This window comes from Apiospora phragmitis (genome assembly GCF_038363925.1).
Source record: "Apiospora phragmitis strain CBS 135458 chromosome Unknown utg000008l:1.0-3514335.0:1.0-3519231.0, whole genome shotgun sequence".
Classification (NCBI taxonomy): Eukaryota; Fungi; Ascomycota; class Sordariomycetes; order Amphisphaeriales; family Apiosporaceae; genus Apiospora; species Apiospora phragmitis.
Window position 1 is genome coordinate 775,680 of NW_027117407.1, and position 26,467 is coordinate 802,146.

The 26,467-nt window shown below is 53.8% G+C and overlaps 11 protein-coding genes across 11 annotated transcripts; 4 read left to right on the plus strand and 7 right to left on the minus strand.

Moving 5' to 3' along the window:
* Window positions 1-211: 211 nt before the first annotated feature.
* PG994_008667 (RNA polymerase II transcription factor B subunit 3) lies at window positions 212-1,329 on the minus strand (the record flags this gene model as incomplete). Its single annotated transcript, XM_066860076.1, has 2 exons — window positions 212-555; window positions 588-1,329. 2 exons carry the CDS (start codon window positions 1,327-1,329, stop codon window positions 212-214), a joined length of 1,086 nt encoding a protein of 361 aa, XP_066713665.1.
* A 524-nt stretch (window positions 1,330-1,853) lies between these two features.
* On the plus strand, window positions 1,854-2,716 carry PG994_008668 (uncharacterized protein; the record flags this gene model as incomplete). The annotated part of the gene is made up of 3 exons (XM_066860077.1): window positions 1,854-1,866; window positions 2,050-2,249; window positions 2,366-2,716. The coding sequence occupies 3 exons, from the start codon at window positions 1,854-1,856 to the stop codon at window positions 2,714-2,716; spliced, it is 564 nt and encodes a 187-aa protein (XP_066713666.1).
* Window positions 2,717-3,512: 796 nt separating this feature from the next.
* PG994_008669 (Prefoldin subunit-domain-containing protein) lies at window positions 3,513-5,322 on the minus strand (the record flags this gene model as incomplete). Its single annotated transcript, XM_066860078.1, has 3 exons — window positions 3,513-4,135; window positions 4,205-4,418; window positions 4,465-5,322. 3 exons carry the CDS (start codon window positions 5,320-5,322, stop codon window positions 3,513-3,515), a joined length of 1,695 nt encoding a protein of 564 aa, XP_066713667.1.
* Window positions 5,323-6,403: 1,081 nt separating this feature from the next.
* PG994_008670 (uncharacterized protein) lies at window positions 6,404-8,429 on the plus strand (the record flags this gene model as incomplete). The annotated part of the gene is made up of 4 exons (XM_066860079.1): window positions 6,404-6,530; window positions 6,594-7,167; window positions 7,246-7,645; window positions 7,686-8,429. Coding segments are annotated over 4 exons (1,845 nt in total), but the record flags the coding sequence as incomplete, so codon positions are not given.
* Window positions 8,430-10,021: 1,592 nt separating this feature from the next.
* Window positions 10,022-10,557, minus strand: PG994_008671 (uncharacterized protein; the record flags this gene model as incomplete). The annotated part of the gene is made up of 2 exons (XM_066860080.1): window positions 10,022-10,293; window positions 10,335-10,557. The coding sequence occupies 2 exons, from the start codon at window positions 10,555-10,557 to the stop codon at window positions 10,022-10,024; spliced, it is 495 nt and encodes a 164-aa protein (XP_066713669.1).
* A 331-nt stretch (window positions 10,558-10,888) lies between these two features.
* Window positions 10,889-11,329, minus strand: PG994_008672 (uncharacterized protein; the record flags this gene model as incomplete). The annotated part of the gene is made up of 2 exons (XM_066860081.1): window positions 10,889-11,166; window positions 11,272-11,329. 2 exons carry the CDS (start codon window positions 11,327-11,329, stop codon window positions 10,889-10,891), a joined length of 336 nt encoding a protein of 111 aa, XP_066713670.1.
* A 2,370-nt stretch (window positions 11,330-13,699) lies between these two features.
* On the plus strand, window positions 13,700-16,638 carry PG994_008673 (uncharacterized protein; the record flags this gene model as incomplete). Its single annotated transcript, XM_066860082.1, has 4 exons — window positions 13,700-15,421; window positions 15,490-15,614; window positions 15,673-16,162; window positions 16,222-16,638. 4 exons carry the CDS (start codon window positions 13,700-13,702, stop codon window positions 16,636-16,638), a joined length of 2,754 nt encoding a protein of 917 aa, XP_066713671.1.
* A 1,021-nt stretch (window positions 16,639-17,659) lies between these two features.
* PG994_008674 (uncharacterized protein) lies at window positions 17,660-18,436 on the plus strand (the record flags this gene model as incomplete). The annotated part of the gene is made up of 2 exons (XM_066860083.1): window positions 17,660-18,017; window positions 18,087-18,436. 2 exons carry the CDS (start codon window positions 17,660-17,662, stop codon window positions 18,434-18,436), a joined length of 708 nt encoding a protein of 235 aa, XP_066713672.1.
* An 802-nt stretch (window positions 18,437-19,238) lies between these two features.
* PG994_008675 (uncharacterized protein) lies at window positions 19,239-20,872 on the minus strand (the record flags this gene model as incomplete). Its single annotated transcript, XM_066860084.1, has 2 exons — window positions 19,239-19,746; window positions 19,800-20,872. 2 exons carry the CDS (start codon window positions 20,870-20,872, stop codon window positions 19,239-19,241), a joined length of 1,581 nt encoding a protein of 526 aa, XP_066713673.1.
* A 1,945-nt stretch (window positions 20,873-22,817) lies between these two features.
* On the minus strand, window positions 22,818-23,916 carry PG994_008676 (uncharacterized protein; the record flags this gene model as incomplete). The annotated part of the gene is made up of 2 exons (XM_066860085.1): window positions 22,818-23,304; window positions 23,366-23,916. The coding sequence occupies 2 exons, from the start codon at window positions 23,914-23,916 to the stop codon at window positions 22,818-22,820; spliced, it is 1,038 nt and encodes a 345-aa protein (XP_066713674.1).
* A 757-nt stretch (window positions 23,917-24,673) lies between these two features.
* On the minus strand, window positions 24,674-26,044 carry PG994_008677 (uncharacterized protein; the record flags this gene model as incomplete). The annotated part of the gene is made up of 2 exons (XM_066860086.1): window positions 24,674-25,740; window positions 25,939-26,044. 2 exons carry the CDS (start codon window positions 26,042-26,044, stop codon window positions 24,674-24,676), a joined length of 1,173 nt encoding a protein of 390 aa, XP_066713675.1.
* Window positions 26,045-26,467: the final 423 nt, after the last annotated feature.

Here is a 26,467-nt window from a genome sequence, read left to right on the forward strand (position 1 = left end):
TAGGTACTACTTTAAACACGGGACACATAGGGGCCAAGCTGGCCAAAGTCTATTAATACTATAGATAGATAGATTCTTTCTTCATCGTGCTGTCAAGCACAGTCTTCTAAAGCCCAATAAATATCCCGTAGGCAACGCCGACGCTATGCAAATGGGTACGCCCATACGTGAGCCACAATTATCTCACCGAAGAAGACCAAGAAGTTCGCCCTCAACCAAAGACATCACCGCCGGTTTTACTTATTATCCCAGTAGTCTTGTTCGCCTGCGCGGCATGCTTGGCACCGGCGATACCCACTGCCCTTTGCGCGCCCGCCTTCTCCTCGTCGATGGCCACGCCGAGCCCGGCAAACGCCTCAAACATGGCACGGGTGACGTATTCCTGCACGCTGTAACCGGGCACGCGATGGTCGTCCCTTGTCCTAGCAGGGTCCAGCCATGAGTTCTCGTAGGTCTCGTGGATCTCGTACCGGGTCGGGTCCAGGTCGGTGGCCCCAAACGGATCGTACGGCTTGTTCCGGTCCTCCTCGTCTTCTGTGGGCCCCGTACGCTTCGCTTTGAGCCCACGAATCGACAGCATGCTGGACGGGCCGCTGTCCAAGGCCGAGGGAAGAGCTCGCCGTTGAGTCGTGCAATCGTCTTCTTCTTCTGTGCCATGATGCGCTGCTGGATCTGGGCAGCTTCGCCCGCTTCGCCTCGTGCGAGAGCCTCCATGACCTCGCGGTTGAGCATCGCCTCTTCCTTGCGCGCTTCCTCCTCCTCTCTCTGCTCTTCCAGTCGTCTTGCCTTGGAGGCCGCCTCGGCCTCGGCCTCGCGCTTCTTCCTCGCCGCCTCGACCTCCCGGCCCCTCTTTCTGTTCCGGTCGATGTCGGCCTTGTTCTTCTCCTCGTACGCCACCAGCCTGGCCTCGGCCTTCCTCCTCTCGTCGTCCGTGCCGCTGACGAGCGCGAAGGTGAGGTCCTCCACATCCTGCAGGTAGTTGTTATAGTCCCGCAGCGTCTCGAAGTCGTCCTGCGTGTTGTTGAAGACGGCCGCGACGCGCTTCCGTATGTCCACCTCGCGCTCGACGGACAAGTCGCCGAACCAGGCTTCTCGGAAACCGCGCAGCCGCAGGGTCTTGCTACACGAGGCGTAGGGGCACTGCGCGGGGCCGGACTTGAATATGTTGTCGACGCATTGTGAGCACATGGCATGGTAGCACTCGGGGTTGATCAGGAACCTCATGTCGGTATTGAGGTACCGCACGCGCTTGCATACTGGGCAAATGTCGGAGGGGAGAGTGGCGTTGGACGGTTGGGTGACCGTACTCGTTACCGCTTTGCGTGACATCCTGGCGGAAGGGGTGGGCACGGCTTGGGGGCGATGGTGCCCGCGGTTGTAGTTTGGAATGAATGTGGTGTCTGGCGCACTCGACCCACGAGACGAGGTTTGGCTGTCTGTGCTTCAGCTTCGGTGGCGAGAATCGATTTATCGTAGACGGATAGGGTCGTGAACGGTTTTCAGTCGATCAAAATCAGACCCCGAGGATAGTACAAGCCGGCCAGGAAGCGATCTAGACCCAGCGAAGGTGTTGGGAAGCAGGAAGAGGAGGATTGCGATCTGGAGGAGGTTGGAGTGGAATGGGAGCTGTCAAATAAATCGGGTCTAAGGTTAACATCAATGGAATTCCTTCCGCGCCTACTGGACCTGCAGGCAGGAGGCTGAATGAACACTGGAGAGACCCCCACTGCCACGACCCCGCGCTAAGTTTAGCATCACCGACCCGAGAAGCTTTTTGTCATCCTTTACCATTTGTAACAATTTCGACAGCTCCCTCATACTACATACCTCCAGCTTATCACAAATCTGCAAACATGGCTGACAAAGGTATGTACCCTCAGTGCAACATATACAACTACCAGATCCCTACACTGTTAACTGTCTGACTCTATCCTACGGGCTGCGCTCCTCTGCATCTGTTCATCGCAATGTGCAGAGAAACAAGCCCACCATAGCTACGACACTACAGAGCTGCTTTGCTAACATTCTCCCGCGCGCCCATCGCACCAGACCCCCAAGCCGAGGCCGCCGCGATCGCAAAGGAGCAGGAGGAACAGGACGCCCTGCCCTACAAGTGGACGCAGACCATCGCCGAGCTCGACGTCGTCATCTCGGGCATCCCGGGCAACTACAAGGGCCGTGATATCGTCGTCGACATCAAGAAGAACAAGCTGGTGGCCGGCGTCAAGGGCCAAACCCCCATCATCGATGTAAGCTACCGTACCTAAACGCATAGCACAAACACTCTCGACATCTCTCTATCTCTCTCTCTCTTGATCTACTTGCCCAGGCTATATAACTTACACCTCCTTTCTCCCCCAAACAGGGCGACTTCCCCCACGCCGTCAGCACCTCCGAGTCGACCTGGACGCTGTCCTCCAACGCCGACGGCACCAAGTCCATCGAGATCCACCTGGACAAGCAGAATAAGATGGAGTGGTGGGCGCACGTCGTGACGTCGGCGCCCAAGATCAACGTCTCGCGCATCCAGCCCGAGAACTCGAAGCTGTCGGACCTCGACGGCGCCACGCGCGGCATGGTCGAGAAGATGATGTTCGACCAGCGCCAGAAGGAGCAGGGCCTGCCCACCAGCGACGAGCAGAAGAAGGCCGACATCCTCAAGAAGTTCCAGGACCAGCACCCCGAGATGGACTTCAGCAACGCCAAGATCAGCTGAAGCAGAGGGGGGGGGGGGGGCCGAGAAGGAAGAAAAGAAAGGGGAGTCTATCGAAAAGAGGAAGGGGACCGGGAGAGTAGCATGGCTGGTTTACGTTGTTTATGGACATAAGCATGGCCGTGCTACTCGAACGGGTGTCGAGAGACCAAAAATCGCATTACGAGTTACGGCAGGTATGAGTAATGAGAGTGGCATTAGCGATGACAAGAGTCGAGCAAAACAAGTGTGGCTATACTGAACGAGAAGCTACAAAAATAAAAAAGTCCAATGATTCAAACAGTGTATTATTGATCATTGATCAGGGGCTATTTGGGATGTACAGGGTGAAACGAATTGCGCGAAACCATCAAGCAGGTGGTAAAAAAAACCACAGGTTATGGCATCAGAGGGCCCTGTTGTGAGTTTGTTCTTGGAATCGCGAGTAATGCCACGGCAGATGGAAGCTGCCGAACATCAATTGTCAGATAAAAGCGATTCCGTTGGGTTTCTGCTATTCTCTTCTCATATTCCGGCCCATTCACGATTGCATACGACATAGGAAACGAATACGAATCCGTGACTTACAGTACCTGGTAGGTTCATATGGGATCCAACATAGTCGGGCTGAACAGATCAGTATTTGGGTCATCCAAGATGGTAGATGCCCGTAAGGGTGTCTGTCACAGATCCTGCCACTGCTTCCAGACAAGGTAATTCCAGTTCACATTTCATCAAGCTCAGTGCGGGACAGAGGTCAAGTTCACATAGTCAAGAACAACCAGAGTCTCGTCATTGAGCTACTGTAGATTGCTCCAGGCTACGGCTTTGCCAGCCTTGCTGCTCTGAAGCGACTCAAACGTTTGGGGCCGCCTTCCTCTTCGTCCAGAGGTTGGATCGGATTTTCGTCCTCCTTCATGAACCCACCTTGTTTCTGGATCAGTCGGTTTCGCATCTTATAGTACTCGGTTGCGGCCTCTTGGCGCAAAAGACCGGCATCGAGCTCATCGGGTTCCTTTGGGGCCAAAGAACTATCATGTTCTAGCACAGCGTCAGCCAGGGTTTTACCCTCTGGCCCTGACGGTGCATAGGGGCTGTGCGTGGCAGGCGTTTCCGGCAGAATGGGGATACCGTTTGCGCTGATAGGGCCATGTGTAGGGGGCCCAGCTGCTCTGTTCGATTTGAACCTGGAGGTTTTCTTGGCAGGGGCCGGGCTCTGTGCTGGGTTTGCAGTGGTGCTGCTCTTCCGTTCAACAATATCGGCGGAAAGGGGTTCGACAAAGGGCGTCACAGGTTGCTTTTCAGCTGGCTCGACCTGGCTTGCGTTCTTTTCGTCGGCAACATCAAGAGCTGGAGCAAAGCGCACACCCTTTGTTTTATATATGGGCGTGTCACCATCTGTCGCAGGGGGGTCCTTTTTTTGATGGTGATGCGCCCGATGCCCTGAAGGTCGCCATCGTTATCCTCTGCGTATAGTTTTGTGGAAGGGTTCCCGTGGCGCTTTCTGGCTACCCAATAAGCGCTCCTGGATTTCGATCATCTTCTGTCGGTAGTCATCATCAATCATGCTCTTGGTGGACCGGCCCCAGCGGTCCTCCTCCTCTTCATCGTCCTCCTCGTCGGAGTACTCTTCACTATCAAAGTCGTCACCGCTGTAATCACCTTCTTCGAGCGTCAGCTCCGCGACAACGGGATTAAGCTCAGACAGGTTGTAGCTCAGCATGTTCTCTTCGAAGTTGGGCTTCTTCCTCGGATTCGTCAGTCGGAATAACAGGTTCCGAGATGATTTCCTCTTGCGCCTTGGCCTGGCGCATCAGTTCCTCAATCTGGTCTGCATTCTGCGTCCTCTGTATCTCATCCTTAGGCTCATCCTTTTCGGTCTTGGTGTCCTCGGCGAAGCTGACACCTTTCTTGGCTTTCGATTCTGCTTCTGGTTCTGTTTGCGCCGGCACCTTCGGCCTCATGGGCACCTTGATCTGTCTGTTCTTGATGGCATTCGCACGGGCTTCCGCCTCGTTCTTGGCCGCGATTGCGCGAGCCTCGGCCTCGTCCTCTATAGGCTTCGCAGAAGAAGGCTGTCGGTTTGAGGCAGGCGGAACAGGTGCTTCAGCAAGACCTGCTTTCTTCAGGGCGTCGAGGAGCTGCGCCTGGTTGTCGGCCGGTATTTGCAGACTGTACGAGAGGACGTTGTCGTCATCGTCCAGCTCCTCCATAATCTCCGTTATGGGCAGACCGCCCTCGTCGGCGGCGTTGGGATTGCTGAAGACATCGGCGGCTGCGAATTTGTTCTGCGCGGCCTCGAGCTGGTTCTCGAGAGAACTGATGTTCGTCGAGACGTAATCGATGCGGTTGGTCAGGACGCTGATCACTTGCTGGACCGTTTTCAAGTCTCCCTTTCCGAAAATGTCCTGCAGCTCCTTCTCGTTGACGAGATCGCCATGGTAGGCTTCCCGCGTGCTAGTCAGGCTCGGGGAGTTGGCCGGCAGCGAGCTGACTTCCTTCTTTAACGATTCATATTCGGATTTCCACTGGCGCCATTCGTCCAAGGCCTCTTCGAGCTTGATGAGGTTCTGCTCGAGCGTCTGACGATGGCGCTCGACGTCAATAAAACTGCTTGCAGTGGAGGACATTTTGTCAGTGGATGCAGTCAGAGGGGAAAGTTTTGGGGGATCTGGCAGCCCGTTTTATTGGTCTGCGGCAGCCAAAACTTTTTCTTTGTCCACGCACGCTCGGGCCATGCGCGGAACAGCCTCCGCACCTTATCAACCAACTTATGTAGCCCGTTACCAGTCAACGGGTCATAGAGCAAGCCCATCCGGGACGATGGGCATTATTAGTCCTCGCCAGCTATCCTATCGCCAACTAGTTCTACTACTACTACCACTGAAGATGAGCGATGGTAGATAGTAGTCGTACGACAGCCCGACGAAGTGCCGGCCGTTTTCGACCTCACACAGAAGCAGTTCAGAAACCAATTATGACGACATTTACCAAAGTTGCTTGGGGTCTGGTACTTCTTCCTATGGCTTGCTGGATTGGATGCACTTTTGCACTTCTGGGCCCGGGGATTTCACCTATCTATCTACACATGCGTATTTTGACGCAACACTATTAGGTCAACGCCATTGGCATCGTGATTGAACGACTTGAAGAGTGTACAGCCAAGCCGTTGGTGCGTAAGTTTAGCGAGCGCATCAGGAGTAAATAACTAAAACGCCCCGAACTTTTGATTCAAGTCGCCGGTCAAGCTTTCCCCCGTCCTTCGGCTGACCGATGTCACAAACCCATCATCTTCACCCAATGGATGGAGCGGATGGGGCCGTTTCCGCCTCGAGCTGCATAGTCTGACATGTACTAGCAAGGATCGTCGATGTTGGGGTACATATTTTGAGGGGTAGATTATCTAGTTGCCTTTGTGCGAAGGCCGAGGCAAGGTCCTGGGGATAGATGAGGTAGGCATGTTTCTGTCGTCACTTCCAAGATGCTGTGTCGATGCCCTCCGGCAAGACACATACATAACCGTCAGTCAAGATTGCTTTACTACGTCAACTCCCTTGATTGACACACTTGACCACCAAACTTCTCGGGGTAAAAAACATCTTGACCTATCTGCTCTGCTGTCTGTGACGGGTGACTTGTTTCTTGGTTCTTAAGTGAAAATGGCTCTCGGTAAGTGACATTGGCTTCATAATACGATCTATTCGCTAACAGTTCGCCCTAGCTGTTGGTTCCGCCATGCTGGCAGCCGCCGCTTATCTCGATGGCAAATATCAGCTTCGCCGGGACTTCAGAATCGTCAGAAATCAAAAGGCAGGCGAGAGGCTACACGCCCAAAGAGGTCAGATATAACCCCCTCACCATGATCAACCGTGACGATCCCCTAGTGACTAACTCCAACCAGCAAAGGAGGGCAAGATGTCTCCATGGTACGTTCTGGAAGAAACTTGCAGAAAGCGGCCCGACGAGAGAGCCATCTGGTCGCGTGCCCGGACCGTGACGTACCAGGAACTGTACGAGATGTCCGCCAAATATGCCCAATGGCTCCTAGAGCAAGGCATCAGGCCAGGCGACCTCGTGGCCGTCTACCTCCTGAACAGCGTCGAGTTCTTCGCCGTCATGTTCGCGTGCCACTGCATCGGCGCGGCGCCGGCCCTGATCAACTACAACCTGGAAGGCCGGCCGCTGCACCATTGCCTCGACGTCTGCGAATCCAAGGTTTTAGTCGTGGATGAAGATGATAAATGCCAGGCGAGGGTGGCCGGGAGCAGGAGGTACATCGAGTCGAAGAAGACGAGCATCTTCATTTTGGACAGCGGGTTCAGACAGCAAATCGAGACAAGACCTCTGGTGGTTCCAGAGGAGAAGTGGAGAAAGGGCATACCGGGCGATTTCCCGTACTGCCTTATATACACTAGCGGTACCACCGGGCTGCCGAAAGGGTGTGCATACAGTCTGAACCGTATGCACGGTTCTGGGTAAGTTGCTTCCCTACATTGCTATAATCAACGAAAATAGGGGGCTTCATCTCGTGGCTAACCTGACCACCTGTGTAGCACGTACGTCAACCTCCCGTTCGGCTGCCAGCCCGGGGTGGACTGCTGGTACAACTCGATGCCCCTATACCACGGAACGGGAATCATCTCCACGACCACGCTCCTGCTCGGCGGCGTCGGGATCGCGATCGCGCCCAAGTTTTCCGTATCGGCATTCTGGCCCGACGTGACCGATTCCGGCGCCACGTTCTTCATCTACGTGGGCGAGACGATCCGGTACCTGCTGAACGCCCCGCCGCCGCCGCCAGAACAGCGCCACCATCGCCTGCGCGGCGCCTACGGCAACGGCCTGCGCCCGGACGTCTGGACCAAGTTCCAAGTGCGGTTCGGCGTGCCCGAGATCGCCGAGTTCTTCAGCTCGAGCGAGGGGATGCTGCACCTCGTCGTGTGGACCGGGCCCGTACCTGCGCGATTGCGTCGGGCACCACGGGCTCCTGCAGCGGTACCGCCTGCGCGACACGTACGTGCCTGTCCGCATCGACCACGAAACAGGTAACGACGACATCTGGCGCGACCCCGTGACCGGCTTCGCCCAGCGCGTGCCCTACGAGACGGGCGGCGAGATCCTGGTCGCGGTGCCCGACGGGAAGCCCTGGCCGGTCTACTGGCGGAACGAGGCGGCCAGCGCCAAGCGCTTCGCCCGCGACGTCTTCCGGCGGGGCGACCTGTGGTACCGGTCCGGGGACGCGCTGCGGCGTGGCCGCGACGGGCACTGGTACTTCCTCGACCGCCTCGGCGACACCTTCCGCTGGAAGTCGGAGAACGTGTCCACGGCCGAGGTGGCCGAGGTCCTGGGCCGGTTCCCCGGCGTCGCCGAGGCCAATGTGTACGGCGTCAGCGTGCCGCACCACGAAGGTCGCGCCGGCTGTGCGGCTATTCATCTCGATTCCACTCATCCTTCTGCTGATGCTCTCGAGTTCGAGAAGCTCGCGGCATTCGCCAAGGGCGAGCTGCCCAAGTATGCGGTGCCCGTGTTCCTAAGGATTGTGAAGGCCAGCTCGCATATCCATAATCATAAGCAGAACAAGGTATTGCTACGGAAAGAGGGCGTCGACCCGGACTTGATCGGAACTGAAGAGAAGGGCAATAAGGACGATGTGATCCTGTGGTTGCAGGGTGATCGGTATGTTCCTTTCGAAAGGACGGACTGGGACTCCTTGCAGGCGTCGCAAGCGAGGTTGTAAGCGCCCGCTTTTGCTTGGCTATCGCCCATCAGTGATGGCCAGTACGGCCATACGTTGCTCGGCTTACAGAATCGGCACCTGTGATCGGCGACATATGTATATGCAAGCAGAGAGATTAGCCTGTAAGGGCGAGCTAAATTATGAAAGGCCCTCCCGGTTCGCAATTCGTGATGAGTGGTGGAGGCTGGTGTTCTCATCATCACCCGGGTCATCTTCAATCTTAACGATCATCAGCTAAAAAAACAAGTATGAAATGATCGAATGCAAAGAACGTAGACCTACCTATGCTTGCTCATTCTAGAGCCAGAAAAGGACTATTCGATATGTGGGTTGGTACCATGTAGAATAGAAACAGGTTGAAGGGCGAAGATGGTAATAATGCGAAAGAAAAAAAGGAATGCCCGCAGAGGGAGTCGAACCCTCTTGCCTTTAAGTATAATATAATGATACTACCGCTAGGCTACACCGACCTGGGCAAGTGAAAGGGGCATCAAAGGGGTATATAAACCTCAGAAGGTGGAAGTGATGCTTTGCTGTGGATTCCCGCGGGTATCCTGGATGTGTTTGAACTCAAACCCTCCTTTATCGAACGATGAGAGCACTCTCTCCATATGTGTTGAAAACCGGTCTATTAGATACTGGTATATCTGAAAGACTTCGGGTATGTCATGGCCCACAGCCGCTTCCACCTTCCTCCAGCCCCTTGCTATGAGGGCATGTGGGTATTTCACATGTGTTAAACAGGTAAACAGGTAAACAAAGCAACAGTGTTCGTCGATAAGGCTAGACTGACTGCACACTCGCTGTTGTTGCCTCACATCAGAGAAGCGCGATTGACTGTCAAGGCGGTATGTCGACGTGGCTTGGGGCCTTCTAGAACCGATGGACAAAAAGGATGAGATCGTGGTTGGGACAAGCTCAAAGTGAGAGGGGTGGTTTAGAGTCAGTAGTGACGCATTGTCAGTTTGTGTTTCCACCTTGCCAATGACTCAAGTGAAAATCAACATCAGTAATATCGCGCGTGTGTAAAGTGTGGCTTACGTTGGCGAGCTGTACTAGATAGAGGAGATGTCTTCTGCAACATGGAAGGACGCAATCTAAGCGAGGCATCAGGCAACTGCGACGCTCACCCGTCACGAGAAGGATCTCGAATCATATGGAGGTGGAACACAAATCACAATCAACCCGAAGACTATTTCAACGAGAATCAGACAGCAAATCAGCAGGAAGGCCAAAGAAAAGGACTGTGCTTGAACCCATGGTTCATCGTCACGCCACTGCCAGAGATTTCGTTCCATCGGAGTCCTTTTGAACGTGTCGTATGGGAAGCTGTTGACCCTCGATCTCCGGAGTTCTACGTCGCCGGGATCAGGTAGAAAACAGAGCGAACAGGAGGGATAATGTGAATTGTTGAGGGGAGAAACTATGTACAGCCGTGGTTTTACGGAATCTAAAAGGTATAGGTCTTTCTCTAATCCATTGCAAACACAGGAACGCGGGAGCGTTCCTGAACAGACAATTGTCCCGTGTATCATTCCGTCTCATCAGACATCAAAGAAAACTTCGCCATCCGACCATTTGTCGGCGACCTATTACAATACACAGGTCATGCCTTCCGCCAGAGCCAGCCCCGCCCGTCGAAGTTCGTGCGCAAGTCCGAGACTTCCCGGCCAATTGGTGGACGACCAAATGGCCCCTCCATTTCGCTGGCAGCTACTCCCTTTGTCGTCGGTACCCTCACCGTTGGGATGAACGTCCTCCTCATCATGAGTGTGAATAAGTTTGGGGGTATTGTCGCGGCTGGATCTCTTCCAGCCGTCCCCGTCCTTGGTTGGCACCTGAGAAGTCGTACTGGATCGTTGCTCTAGGGAGCATGTTGACTTCTACCATGTAGGTTTCTCCCACCTGCAAGGCCTCGGAGGATCATTTGTGCCTCTGTAATGGCCGCCAATTCTACGACCACCTTGTCCGCCTCGATCTGCATCTTCTCGCCATCTCGTCGGGTCGCGTTGGTGCCGGCTCGTTTCTCCTGTTCCTCGAACAGTTCCTTGGTCACGGCTGTTGGTGAGATTGGGTTGTATGTGAATGGCTCGCCCTTGGAAGGGTCCTTCCAGCCTAGCTTGTCCATTGTCCAGTTCGTCCTTGCGCTTGCGCTTGCTGCGGGCCAAAGAAAAATAGAAAAAGAAAAAGAAAAAGAAAAAGAAAAAGAAAAAGAAAAAGAAAAAGAAAAAGAAAAAGAAAAAGAAAAAGAAAAAGAAAAAAGTTGATTCCTGTAGCACCTAACAGAAAATTCTCAATTTCTTATTTCAGAAGGCGTATATTAACCCAATTCCTGCATGTCCCGAGTTTCATACGCCGATGACCAGCTACAACGTACTTCCTTGCCCAATTCGCCCATACCTCACTTCCAAATATTGCTTAAACAGACTTTCATGAAGGCTTTAAACTGCTTCAAGGACCTAGACAAGAAAATCATCCACCACTTCCCGAACGTCATAATAGTACGACATGACGAAGGCAACTTGCTCATCGTTGCCGGTTGCGCCCCCCTGAGCATCCTGAGCGGCACAGGCCTCGATGTCATTGAGCACCTGGCCGAGGGCCCTAAGGAGGCGAGCGATCGTGCGCGTGACCTCGGGGTCCATGTCGTCTGGACCGCTCTCGTGCTGGTCCAGGTAGATGCGAACCATCTGCAGTTGGCAGTGGATTGCGATCAGGGATAGGGTGCGCATAACAACTAAGAGCGAAAACATCAGCATAATATTCTGGCACCCGAATAGAAAGTGGAAGATGCAGTGCTGCCATAAGATATGCGGCCTAGAGATCGGCTATATGAACTTACTGTCGTACTGCGACCAGACTTCAGTGGGACTTCCCCTCGTAGCCGGGCGCGACGCCATGTTCGTAATCATGGTCCTGGTCCTGGTCTTGGTCTGGGGCTTGGTCTGGGGCTTGGTCTTGGTGGTAGTCACTTAGGTAATATGTGTTCTTGCTGAGTGCTGTAGCTTGCCCTTCTCCTTGTGGAGTGCGAGACCCAGAAGGTAGAATCGGCTCTGGCAGCTATGCTTCTCTGGCCGTGGTGTTTTGCAGCAACATTCGCGAATGGTTAAGCGTGGGATTGAGGAAAGGGGGTCGCAAGACCAGAAGCGACAGCCTGCAGTCGGCGACCTGATGGTTTCTCTCGCTTGCGATGCGTAATGATGGTGGTTAGATTTTTATATGTAAACCTCGACGAGGTTGTAATGAAAGTGGTGAATGATGTTGATGAAGTTCTGAGTCATTTGGTTGTGGAATCGGCGAGAGCCCTCCTTTAAAATGAATGAACAGGTTTGGAGCTGCAGCTCAAATACCAAACCGTGGACAATCCGATTGTCAAGCAGCCCTCCTAATTCTTGGACAATCAGTGCACGAAATCGATTTATCCCTATTATTCTTGGCTAGATTTCTTACTTAACTTCACGGCTTCATCACCAACCCTTCACCTTTCCTCTACTGGACCAGCTATTTGTCGCTTTATTTTCCCAGTATGAACAGGTACAAGTCCACCAGACAGAATGATCCATCTCATCTCATGTCTTACCTAAAACGAAATGGTCTCCCGAATGCTCTCCGGAACCATAGTATGACTTGTTCACTCGGCTTTTCCATAATCCAGTCCAGGCCAGCACTTGTCAATGTTCCTTGAATTGTCGCCGGCATTGCTCCCAATCCTCTCTCCGCGTCGCCGTACCTTTGCTCCCTCCTCTTTATCATTGTCGGCGACGTCCGCAACTTCATACAGTGGCCAACCCATCCATCCGTCCCACGTGGCAGACACGGGCTGCTTCGCAGAACCACCCCATTTCGTCCTCACGGGCAGCATCGCCGTGCCGGGACCGATTAGTGGCGCGGCCCGAGCAGCACATCGCACAGATCTGTGGTAGGGGCCACGGCGACCAAAACCAGGACCAGGCTCAGTATTGGTTGACACTAACGAAATGCAATTCATTGACGGCCACCACTCACGCCGAGACGTCTCCAACATGGAGCTCGCGCGAAAAACAATGACTGCGGCCGCTCCCCAACACCCCCAGTGGCGTGGCCATCGGTAGCCCGAGCCGTGGCAGCTTAGGCCCGAGGTCAGTAATATTGTCCGAGACGCGCTCAAGCTCGATGGCCACTGGCTCCTCGGTGCACTCTACCGAGTGCGTGCACTAACTTCACCTTTGGTTGTCAAATTGCTCAAGTTATCATTCAAGTATAGACAACCAACTGACCTGAATTCCATTGCGTTCGGGGGAGGGTTGGTTTTATATTCCCTTGGGGATCAATCAATCACCACAATTGTCTATCATACTGTTTCAGACTTGGGGCACATCTGCCATGTCCTGAGGTCGAGCAAAGACCCTGATGAAGTCTGTCCCAGATTTCCATGTGACAGTGTGTGAGCTAGGTTTAAACCCCATTTCAACGGCAAATAAATCTAGATTAGATGCGAAACCGAGGGAGCCAGACCACCGTTCGGCACTCTTGCTCGGTAGCCATAATTGCCACCCTAAAGCCGTTTACCCACAAAGCGCCTGGCTCTGTGTGTGGAGAGTGCTGCAGGAGCAATCCAGATTGTTGGGCTCGTAAGCCAGCCCAGCCCAAAACACAGCTGCAGCTCCAAGACACGCCAAGGTTTGCTGAAGTACACGTTGAGGCACGGCGTCGCCTTACCGGCTGAGCTGGTACAGAGGTACTCACTCGTGTGGAAAGAATCAGCACTGGGAATCTGGTCGGGACTTGGGTGCAGATAAGCAGTGCTAGCGCCAAGTTGTGGCCGGTCTAGACTCTAGGTTTCCCCCCTAAAAGCCGGCGCTAGAGGACCTAGCGGCGATGGCGGACGAGATTACAGCTCGACTATGCAGACACGGCTCACACGGGGAAACTTTGCTTCTTCAGCTAGGGGAGGGCCTCAGCGCCCAGAACGCCCTCTCGACGCCAATGGCTGGAGGGGCCGTTATTTTTCGCCTCTTCTGTTAGTGGGTTGCGGCTGCGATGGTCATCGGCTGCTAAAGGAAAAACTGGTTATCCCCTCCTCGGGTACTCTGACGTACCTTGCCAGCTAGTAATTCACTCTGGAGAGCGCTCCAGCGATTTTGTTCCGATCTCAAGTTTAAAGTGCCACGAGGAAAGATCGACGAGAAGCAAACCTTGATGCGACGTGAATGACGCAAAGAATTGAATCACATCCAAATTCTTCACTTCACCAGGGCAGTTGATGTCTTGATGCCATAGCGATTGGGAGGATGGGTGGCCATTCTGGCAACCACACCGGTCGCGGGATGGGTCGAGGGAAGGGCGGCATTCCGCACAACGCGTTCAGCTACACCTCGAATCTTCTCCGGCAACCGATACCCCATCGACCAAGCCAAATAGATTCGCCATTGGATGTTGAGCATGCGCATCTACCGCTGAAGCCTTTCGACCCCGACCTTCACGAAGAGCATTTTGGGGATTCAGATGCGCCGTCGTCTCCAGAACCCCCTTCCGGACACAACGAGCGCTATCTCGCACCCTACCTCACCCCAAACGAGTCCTCGAGGTTGGCGGCATACTGGTACCACACCAGGCAGATTGAACAAGATGAACTTCTCTTGGCCAAGATCGACACGCTCGTCAATGGCCTACAGAAGGCAATTGGCTGGGGCTATGCCATCGCAGGGCTTCTGAGCGAGTCGACCTTCACCCGAGTGGCTGCGGCCAACATGCCCCTGGCTTCTCTTCCCCGGAGAGAAAGCCCTTGCTCCCATACCATAAACCAAACGTTTGGTAGTGTCTTCATGGTGCCCGACATGTCCAAGGACTGGCGCTTCAAGCACGCGCCACAAGTCGAATCCTTGGGTCTCAAGAGTTATGCTGGCACGCACCTGCGGTTGATGGCCGAAGATGGTGGAGATGTCGCCCTGGGTAGTCTCTGTGTAGCCTCCGACCATCCACAGGAACCTTTGACGCCGGACCAAAAGGATCTTCTTGTCCGGTTCGCTGAGCTTATCAGCGCATCCATTGCAAGTCATACGCGACAACGGCGTCTCAAACGGCGGCAGGAGATGAACGAAATGCTAGCGACCTTCAGGAACAGCGTCGACGGTGATGCCCATGAAACAGCTGCGCTGGCCATGGCCCAACAGGCTTACTCGAACGCCCAGGTCTCAATACAATCCACGGGCGACGGCAAGATCAAGCTCGTTGGTCGACCTGACATCGCTTACTCCGACATAAGCGAGGGTGTTTGGGAAGATACTGAGTTCATCGACTCGATCATCCAGTCCTCCAATTACCAGGACCTGCAGTCTGCGCAGACTGTCCGGGCCATCGTCGCTCGATGTGGTAGTTCTGACAAGTACCTTGTCGTGGAGTCGAACGAGGTTCAGCATGTATTGGATGATTATGACGCGTGGTTCGTATCTAAGATCGCCGAGATCACAGCGACCACCATCCAAAATCGCTTGCTTCAACAGGCATTGCTTGCTCGAGAAACTTTCATTCGAGGCATTACCCACCAGCTCCGAACACCCATCCACGGCGTCTTGGGATCAGTAGAACTTCTCTCTGAAGAACTCACCGCCATGACACTAGCCGGTTCTCCGCCTGTGAACTGGGGCGAAAGCAGGCACGCACTCTCTTTGTGGGAGAACGTGGCGACGATCAGGAATTCAGGCCAAGAGCTCATGACGACGGTCAACAGCATCATCAAGCACAATGTCTGGACAGAGAGTACCGCAACAAAGGTGCATCTAAGTCCATACAGTTTGGCCAGTTTAGAACGTGATGTCATCGGAGATATGACATCGTACCTTCAAAGAGCAGAGCTGCAAGGGGTCTCGATAGACTTCATCGAAGATCTGCCACAAGGCAGTCATATCATGCTCACAACGGATGCGCGCCTCCTCACGGAGTGTCTGCAGCAGCTTCTGATGAATGCGATCCACGCAGTCTCCGATGTACCAGCAGGTGCTGTTTCGTTGACTGTACGTCCTCGAGCGACTCTCCGAGGCTGACATTTGATATCGTTGACAATGGGATTGGCATTACCGAGGCAAACTACACCAAAATATTCGAGCCGTATGAGAAAATCAACCCTCATAAAGCTGGTGCAGGACTGGGATTGACACTTGCAAGTAAGACGGCGAATTTGCTTGGGGTAAATGTCAAACTTCTTTCGTCGGTATCAGGAATGGGTTCGCATTTTCGGCTTGAACTGACGGATCCCATCCTGGAGTTTGTGGAAGATAAGACTCCGGAAACACAACCTGAAGAGGCCCAAAGAGCCTAGCACCTTCCACGACATAAGAAATGGGTCGGCTTTTGACCACCTCGTCAGTCGTACCGTCATCCACTTGGAAGAAAATGGGTTCGAGCGTAGCGACGCGGTATCCGCTCGCTATATTGTCACTGATGCCAATCACCATGGGGTAGCCTGTATTCAGTTGTTATACCCAAGAGCCGTCGTTCTGTGGCTATCATCTCCGGAATCCTCTCGAGAAGCTTGGATGAAGGAACGGCAGATGCAACGTCGGATCGAAGTATACGGGCCATTGTACCGATTAAAACTCGATAAAGTTTTGCGGCAGGCAGATGTGCTATACAGTGCGATCTCTCCCGGCATCCCTCCAGCTCAGGTGGCAATCGAGAAGGCAGCCACAATCCCGATCGTGAGCATGATTCAAAGTCAGACTTCTGATAATTCTCTTGTGCCGGAAGCACCGCCGGTAGCAGAGATCCGGGGGCCGATGCCGGACGATTCTCAGGATACTGCCATCACCTAAAGCTCCGTGCACTTCTGGTGGATGACAATATAATCAATCTGAAAATCTTACAGAATTTCTGCAAAAGACGGAACATCCCCTATGTCACGGCCGAAGATGGGAACCAGGCGCGAGACCAGTTTGTGCAGGCCGCCGAAAGCGAGGAGCCTATCACGTTGGTGTTGATGGACCTGCAGATGCCGATTTGCGATGGCGTCGAAGCGACGGCGGCCATCCGCGCGTACGAGGAGAAGCACGGATCTTGCAAGTCGCTCATATTGATGGTAACGGGTCAGGATTCGGACAAGGACAGAATTAACTCGGAGAATGCGGGCGCGGACGAGTTTCTGGTCAAACCTGTTGGTCCGCGAGTTCTAGACAAGTACATCAGTGCTTGCTACTCGTCGCATGAACCGGCAGGAAAGGTTTTGCAAACTTGATGGAATGCTGGAAATTCCATCTTTGTCCATTTATTTGGAGGCCCGTAATCAGCACTTGCTGAGCATGCAGACCTGGCCGCGATGCGGCCTGACAGGCGAGATCCAGAGAACCAGATGCCCGGCTGCAACTAGATCCATCGAGCGTTCCGACATTGAGGAGAAATCCATTGATTGTTAAGGCAAGCCAAGATGAAAACTATCAGTGGCGAGATGGCTCCAGGTTGGTCATCTCGGTGGGATAAAGGACGGAGAAGGTTGAACGCTTGAGACGAAGGGGATATTGTCTCATGAAAATCCACCTTTTCTGGCCGCTAATTTGCCTACCTAAGTAAAACTGCTTGATCTGGAGGTTCAAAATACCAGGTTGTCTGACCTGTTGGAACGAACCCCAACTGGGAGCGGGAAAGTACGACATAGTAAGCTACGATGTACGATACAGCTTCATGCCGGACAATGAGTAAGTCCAGCGCAGTTCGTCGTTGTCGCTATGACCGGGCTTCGGCGAAAATATGCATACTTAATGAAAATAATCACATGCTAATATATTCCAAATCAATTGATGAGGCTAATAAACCAAGATGTGGTCGAATGCATCTGAGCACTAAGATTGTGAGTTCTGGTTGGGCCGCTTGGCTGATGGAAAGCAACAGGCCTCAAGGCCCTGAATTTGATTTCTTCTGGGGCGGGCCCAACTGTGCTGTGCCTCAATCCAAAGGCAGTGCCTGAGCGCCGACTGCTGCCCGCCCTATGGGGGATTTGTCATCGCCTATCGTCCCCATGTATTGTTAGCTTAGTAGCCCATGTACGCCGCTCCATCACTGCTGCTGCTCTTGCCCCTCACACGTCACGACTTCTGCGCCGAGTACGCTTTGCCACTCCAAAAGGGAGGGGCACTAATGTGGGAAGTGTTCAATGGCGCAATGCATTTTTAACATACAATTATATAATAACCATGCGACGAAACCCATAACGTGAGACCGAATTATTGCCTTCTATCCTTCCCCTCCTCTAACTACGTTACATGAACATCTCTGCCCTGCTAAGTCTCCTCAAAGACATCGCCTTCTGGTCCCTCGTCGCGTATATAATCCTGCACATGGCCTTCTTCCAGAGCGCGCCCAACTTCATCTCCCGACTCTTCCGGCCCCTCACCACGTCCACTCGCCTCGGCGTATCCGGCTCCGAAGGCGGCAGCATGGCTTCAACAATCCCTGAAGGCGCTGAGAAGGCGACCGTCGCCGCCGGCTGCTTCTGGGGCGTCGAGCACATGTACCGCAAGCACTTCGCGGGCAAGGGCCTGTACGATGCGCGCGTCGGCTACATCGGCGGCGACGCTAGCAACCCCTCGTACCGCGAGGTGTGCAATGGCAAGACCGGTCGTACGTACTACTTACTAAACCCCCAAGATGTATGGTTCATCGATCACTAACATGCGCACAAAACCACAGACGCCGAAGCCGCCCAAATAATCTACGACCCCAAACAGCTCACCTACCGCGACCTCCTCGAGTTCTTCTACAAGATGCACGACCCGACGACGGCCAACAGCCAAGGCCCCGACGTCGGCACGCAGTACCGCAGCGCCATCTTCACGCACGGCCCCGAGCAGGAAAAAGTCGCGCGCGAGGTCACCGCCAAGGCCAGCGAGCAGTGGTGGAAGGGCGGCGTCGTCACCGACATCGTGCCCGCCGGCCAGTGGTGGGATGCCGAGACGTACCACCAGCTCTACCTCGACAAGAACCCGGGCGGCTACGAGTGCCCCAGCCACTTCCTGCGCAAGTTCCCGCCGCTGAACTAGGGGCAGGTAGGCAGGTAGGCAGGCAGGTAGGCGTCTATTTGGCAAGAACAACCACGAATAGGGGAAGAGAAAAAAGCAGGACAAAATCAACTTTTGGTAACGTAGAGGTAGGGGATGGGGATGCTGGTGATAACAGGTACCTTTTTGTAGCCATTATCACACGCAGTGAGAGAGTGGGGGGAGAGACAGCGTTCGTTACAGGCGAAATTCCTCCCGCTCTGTCGGGAACACACATGTACATAGGTTTGGAATTTCGTATCGGCCCAACACATACCCCTTATTATTAATTTCTTCAACACAGCTCTCTTCGAAGGAATGGATGAGCATTCTGATATTTCAACTCAGCAGTGGAAGATCATATGGCTTATTCGTGATTTCATATCTCGTACACCCAAGGCTTCCTCGGTCAAAGTATTCCCTCCATTTTCCGCTGGACTGCAGTTGTTTATGTGTGTAATTCTCGTTGTATGTATCTGTACGAAGACCTATTATTGATCTAACTGTACAGGATGGCTCTGAATGTAACATCTAAGATGCTAGGAAGGCCCCGTGTGATAACATTTGGCCCCGTAGATAAGGTGACGCCCACTGCCTCGGACCTTTATAGGCAACAATGTGATAAGACCACAGCAGGTTAAGGTTACAGCAGCCTTGGTAACTCTAATATCCATCGTGCAGAAACATAACTCCAGCAGCTCGCCCATGCGAATAGGCTCAATGGTATCCGTACAAAAATCCCAATCTCAAATATCTCTAAGGCACAATTCAATGAACCTCACTGGACTGGGACTGGACGGCTTTTTCAAGTCGTCAAATCATCTTCGTGCAGTGGATCGGGGTCAGCGTACCACCCAGTAACTGGGTTGGCACAATGTCCTGAGTTCCAGACGACATATCGATCCCGACCTTGCGCTGCCCTTTCGGCCCAGCCATAGTTCTTCATGCGCTCAAGGTTGAGTTCATCGATAGCCGGCACATACTGATCCACCTGGGCCACGTTCTCGAACCGCCGACAGGCTGCACCAAGCTCGTCGCTAACTCTTACATATGGTCGCGCAGGTCGGAGATCTCGGTGTGAATCCCATTTGGGACAGAAATCAACGTGGCCGAGGTCAAGCCATGTAGTGAGCACGAAGCCCCATTTGAATGGCTCTGGCAGTTTAACGACGTCCAGGTGGTAGTCAGTCGTACAAGCGAGACATCCGCCGCCGCTTCCAAAGGTATCCAGAGTGTTGTTGGGAACACTCGCCAATAAGTCAGGCGGGGGAAGACCGGCACCGAGTTGGGAAAATCTGTCGAAGACGGCGTTCCTGTGTTGGCCGAAACATCATAAGGTTCATGGCTAAAGCAATCTACCGAGCACATGCCTGCTACAGGAATGACGCCTACCGGAGGAATGCCATTAACGTCTCCCCTGTGTGCCTTTTTGCAAACGTGGGTCAACAGCTGCCCCAGCAATTTTGAATATCGCGAGCGCCACGTCGTGTGTGGGCAGATTGTGAGCACTTTTGGGTCAGCAGTGGCAGAGGAGGTAGGCAAGTCAGAAAGCTGCTGGACGAATCGCCAAAGGGAAAGTGGTGTCTTGTCGACCGAAGAAACGATGCGCTGACGCCGAAGGAGGAGGTTGTCGCCACGATATCTCATGCGCAAAGACGTCTGGACCAAGATTCCGTTCTTGTATACCGTGGCGGTATTGTTCACCTGAGCCATAAGGTGAGTATATTCGGCTCCTTGCTTGCGCCGTTTTGTGATGATTCGGAGCAACTTCCGGTTTGCGCGCGACGGGATGTGATGATCCGGCGGATGATCGACACATCTGATCGCCTTCTTTGGGGCAAACACGCGGTCTTTGAACGGGACGAAGGGGCCGTGGAGGCGCTTGCATTTATAGCAATACACCAGATCCAGTAGGTCATTATCCAGTAAACTCAGGAGAGCACTCCGGACCCGGTGTTTAGGCGTATCCACTTTCTTGACATAGTCGCCCAACGCTTTGGAGGCCAGAGGAGTCAGAACATTCGTGGGCTGGCCCGAGAGACCGGAGGAACTCGAGGCGTCGGGATCTGACGTCTGGGGACTCTCTTCCGTTGGGGGTTGAGCAGCGGACTGTATGAACCGGCCAAGTAACTCCTTGTTGACGAGGGCGAGCACCACGATATTGGCAGGAGATAAGTAGCTGGTGATGGAGTCTAAGAGTTCTTGTGGCAGATCCAGAAGTTTCGACCTCGCTGGCTGTGGCTTGCTGCGCACCGTCATGGACGAGGGCGAAAGTGAGGTGAGACCGGTACCAAGCGCTCCGGTTCTAGTGTCGGCAACATTGCTGCCACAGATGGCCGTGGCGCCGATGATTTCCACATCTTCATCCCCTGTGGAGGTGTCATGTGTTGCGCCAGTCACGTCCATGGACTGAGGAAACAGCTGGCTCCAGCTATCCATGTTTGGCGGGGAGGATATGCGCATAGACGAGACCCTCTTGACGAAGTGCGCAAGGCGCTTGGACTTGAGACGTCCCACCGAATTGCTGTGGTGGGGGGAGAGAGAGGATCAGTTGTCAGCGTAGATGTTCATCTCACTTTGGTGTGTGTATATGTGTACAATTAATTGAATGCTGGGATATGGTTCTCAAGGATTAAAACCGCTTAGAATAGTTTGCTTTTTTCTCCAGGAAGGGCGGGACGGAGAGGGAGGAAGAAGGAAGAGGGAAGAAGGCGCATGAATTGTTGACCGAACTCTATGGGTGGTTATGCCACTCATGCGAACTTGATTCCAGGCCGCCTGTGGAATAATCACGGAACGACTATTGTTCTTTTTTGTCTCTTCGGGTGGAAAAAGGCGCTGTTGCTCCCGCCTCTTGCTGCAAATCATTCCTCTCCCATGCGATTGGCGGCTGCAGTTCCTTGTGCCTTTCAACTTTTGCCATTGGGGAGTTAGAAGTGCGTGCAAGCAGGCAGGCAGGCGCATGACATTTCAGCCCGGAGACTTGGGGATGGGCAGGCATATGCTCAATCGAATCAATGCAAATAGGGGGTACCCGGCGTTAAGTGCTCTGTAAACTTCCGATCCATCCATACAGGTTCCCTTGAACGTAGGCCGGGTCGGGAACACGAAGAAAAGCCAGCTCAAGCACATGCAAAATCGTACTCACATTGATCCATGTCTCTCCATAAACGTTCTCGACATATTTTAGATGTTGGGTATATAAGTATCTGTAGGATAAGGTAGGTGTGCTGGGATGATACGGTATAGGCTTCAACTACTTCGTCTCTTGGGCAGGATCACCATCAGAATCGAAGGGCAGGAAATACAAAGACGGGAAAAGAAGAAGAGACGGAATCATCGAATGGTTCGGGTTCCAAATGATGCAGACCATCAAATAAGTAAAAGTCCAGACCGACAGGAGGACTACTTCAGTCGACAATCCGGTGTATTACATAGTCATAGCCATTCCCATTTCCATCCCAGCCTTCGGGCGCCATGGCGTGTTCCGCGAGCATCTTTCGCTGCTAAGGAGACACACGAACTACAATTAATCCTACTAAGCGTCTTGGTGTCAGACACTTTTGACTTTGGCAGGATGAGAAGGGCAGAGGGCCAGCAGAAGCTGCAGTTAATTAACCTACATACTACTACACGCATGTAAGCAATCCCGTAATGAGCAATGTGCTAATGCGGACTCTCTACACGCACTTACATACGACCTGCAGATTCTCAATTTCCCTCCCAGCCGAACTGCCTCAAACCTGACTCTCCAAAAGAACAGAAATCCAGCCCTTGGTGCTCGGTGGATATATCCGTTACAAGACACGGATAGCTTCCGACATGTCAGGCTTCTTGGCAAAGCATAACCTTTTTTGTGACTCGGAATAAAAACGGCACACAGCACATCATAGCACAGCGCAGCGCAGCACAGGCTCAGCAAAAACCAGAGCTTGAGCTAAAGAAGCGAACGGCCTGCTAGAATAAGTCTCGAAACCTTCTTAGCTATAGTTGAGATAGGCATAGATACAACTCTGGACCGACAAGAAACAAAACAAGTTTGACCCAACCACGGCAAAGAGGCTGGTTGGTTGAATCGAAGACCGATGTGGTTGGTATCCATAAAGCTCTTGCATGTCATTCAGGGACAACTCAATGTTGGAACACGTCAGTAGGTTCATGTATGTTTTACATTATTATAGACACCATAATACAAAGACCTCATCGCAACTAGTATAACTCATCAAGAGGGGAGTTGCTTGCTATTCTTGAAGTAGTCATGTTTGGTCCTAATTTCCCAAATTTGAGCATCGACCATTGGCTTCCTTAAACCAAAGATTTGTCTCTCCTGCCATAGGTATCATCGAGATCTATCCCCAGGCATTCGTTCTAACGAGTCAAGTCTCTACTTTCGTCGGTTCTGCTGCATCATCAAGATCTGCACCATTCTGATGAAGATGTTGAGGAAGTCCAGCTCAAGCGAAATGCTCTCGTTGACGGGGTCCTTCTTAATGATTCCCTGTTCCGCCATGCGGGCGTGGTAGAGGACCTTCTGGACGTCGTAGAGCGTGAAACCGCCAAAGACGGCAAGGCCACCGTACAACCAGATGTTCTCGGTGAGAGCCAGGGTCCTGGTAGCCGTGGCGGGAATCACCATCGGGGCGAAGCCCGAGGCAAGGACGAGAGCAGCACCAGCCAGCAGAGGACCACCGATGTACATATACTTCTCCTGCTTGGCGGTAGCGCCAACAACCGAGATGGAGCCCATCATGGCGAGAGTATACAGACCGGCGCGAGCGATCAGGGCCTGCGGGGCGAAGGCAAGCAGAGGGGCGATAAAGGCTGCCTGGGTGGCATTGAAGGCAGTCCACATAGCGTACTTGGGAACGTAGCTAGAAATCCATGTTAGGAGCTGCATGGGAACACAACTGTCAGAGCAAATTGATGACTTACTTGTCAGGATCAATGCTTCGAGTCCCGATCATGGTACCGAAACTGAGAGCCAAACCACCGATCGCCACAGCCCAAGGGTTTGTCACCATCAGGCGGTAGGCGAAACCTGACATGACCATCTGGCGTGCGGTCAACCCGATGATGCCAATACCAAGGCCAGTGTGCAAGAAGGTCGAGTTGAGATATTCGCGCTCGTAAGGAGGCATGCCGCCATCCTCACGGGTCTCCCGGTTGAAAACGGCGTTGATGGCGACCAGGGTACCACCGAAGACGGCTCCTCCGGTGACCAGGCGACGCATCAGAGAGCCCGGGTCGGCCGCTGGCGCGGACTGGTACTGGTATGAACGGGACTGCTGCGAGAAGGCATTTCGAGAGGTATTTCGAAGAATGGATGTCGCCGTCCGCGAAGTGAAGAATGTCTGTGAGGTCTTGCTCGATGCGCCATGGAACGAGCGGATGGGCGCATTGGTGCGCAAGGCCGTCTTGGTGAGCTGTGGTAGTTTCGTCGCCAGGCGGGCGGGGCCTTGGCGGACCGCAATGGTGAACGTCATTGATGGCTTATGATGTTCGGGTATCTCTAGGTACAAACAAGTGGAAGTTGGAAAGAAGAATTCAATTCCAAGACCCTGGAATGGGTTTGATGTATTGATGGTTGTTCGTTATATCCGCAATGACCGGATGGCAAAAATGGCACAATGACGATGGTAGACCCAGAGGAGCTGTGGAAGGTCAAGTCATCGATTGGTGGTGGTGACTTAATAATTAGGAAGCTGGTGGAACATTCTTCCGCCAACAGCTGCCCGCTTTTGGTTAAGTCGGGTGTCGGGTGTCGGTTCGTTCAGTCGGAGCTAAGGCCTTAGCGGGGATAGCTTCAGTAAGAGCGGCCCATACCCTGTAGCTAGACATTTGATCGCATTTCAATTTCATTGGGAGTTCCAACATGTACGTAATGGATTCACGGGTTACTGAGGCTGGAGCATCACTGTTACGCTACTGTCATGAAGTTTCGAGTACCATTTATCTTTCTGCTCAGATATTCTAGAAATCTATCGAGTGTCTAACCGTTGGTTCTCAAAGAGAACGTGCTGAGCCTCAAGATGTGACAGAGAGCGCCATACTTCACGTTTGTAGGCATCTACACACAGCAGAACTAATCCCAAAGAAAACCGCCTAGCAGCTATCAGTCGACACTTGTGTGAGCCGAGTGTCTGTCCGACTCGGCGCAGGTGAGGTAAAGGCCCGCGTAGCAAAACCAAAATACAGATAAGGAGGAAAAAAACATCTGTTCAGGACCTGACATTGCCCCCATCATGCCGCCACTTGCGCCTGCTCCGCTGAGGGCCCCTCCGGGAAGTGGCTGGCAGCGATGTTGCACTGCCGAAACAGCCGGACCTCGTCCTCGGCGAACGCGCCGACCACCGAGTGCAGCACGCCGCGGTTGTGGAACAGCACGAGGTCGCCTTCGCGCCAGTCGTGGGCGTAGACGCGCCGGGGCGCGATCCCGGGCCGCTGCAGCCGGTGGACGATGTCGCGCACGCGCTCGAGCTCGTCGATCACCACGGTGCCGTCACTGTCGCCGTCTAGGTGCAGCCGCCGCACCGCCGAGGGGTGCACCTGCAGCGCCAGCCGGCCCGTGACCGGGTTGCGCCAGCACATGGGCAGGATCTGGACCGAGTCGGCGTCGACGGGCGCCGGCAGGTCCGCGGGCCCCAGCTCGCGGCCCTCGGACACGAGGCCCAGCCCGTCGGCCCGCGAGCGCGCCGCCGACATCCACACGTACGGGTGCGGCGCGTACTCAACGCGGGTGGTGCGCGCGAACGCCTGGTCCGCCTCGGACAGGGCGTCGTACATAGCCTCGCCGCTCACGAAGGCCGTGGTGCCGAGCGGCACGTCGAGCTCGTCCCCCGACCCGTCCTCGTAGCGGCACGTCTGGCGCCGCCCGCCCCCGGGCACCTTGACCGCGAGCAGGGTCGTGACGACGGGCGGGGCCAGGTCGGCGCCGTAGAGCGCGGCGTCGATGTGCCAGCGATAAAAGCGCGTGAAGTCGCGGTCCTCGTGGTCCGGCACCGCCGTCGCGTGGAAGGTGCGGTGGTGCGGGTGTCGCAGCCGCAGCTCGCGCAGCCCTTCGTACTCATCAACGCGTCCGTGGCCGATCACCTGCACCTGCGGCTGGTGTGGGATCGTCCGGAGGTCCGGGTGCAGGATGCTGCGCTTGTGGCCGGTCGCGGTGTCGCCGTGGCCGTACTTGGATGCCGCGGCCGGGTCGAAGCGATGCGTCAGCTCGTACTGCGCCTTGGGCGTCATGTGGCTCTGGTTCTTGAACACGAGCACCTGGTGCGTAAAGAGGGCTTCGCGAATAGCAGCGAAGTCCGCATCTGTAGTGGGGGAGGATTGCCTGTCAGCGTATCTGTTTTGCTATGTGAAGGGAAACAGAGATGGGGTTGCTTACCAAGGAGGTTACCGATTGGTTACGGGTATTCTCCCTTTTATTCAGTATCATCTCATTTCATAGTCCCTTGTCGCTGTCCCATGACAATGAAATTCAAGATCTGGGTTTCTCATTTGATTCTTACCACTGAGGTGTTCAATATCGACATTGGAGACTGAAGCGCCAAAGTCAATGCCCGACGACTCGGGGAAGACAAGGGGCTCCACATGGATATTGGATGCCTTATTCATGATATTCGGTATAATATGAAAGGTCTTTTCGAGTTCAGGAAAATTTTCTCTGGTTTCTCTGCTTGCGTTTTTGGTCTTTGTCTAGGTAGTTTCGCACTTGAGCTACGGAGTACACAACGAGGGGTTTCCTGTTAGTCTTTATGCTTCCACAAGTCTGCCCCGGTGCCACCGCAAAGCGCCGCTTCACCCTTAGCGGCGCCCTCGGAATTGGCCGATGGTATCCGCCTTTGACGTGTTTCTAGATAAGGCAATCTCGAACCTCACGAGGATTACTTGATTGGATTCAGTCATGGAGAAGTATGTTGTGCATGCTGCTGCAAGACTCTCTCTACCTTCTGGTCGCCCGGTGCACGTTGCCTGTATTTGGCGAAAGCCTATTTCGGTGTTTTCTGACTAAAGCCGTCCGGACTGCGCTCCGCCACG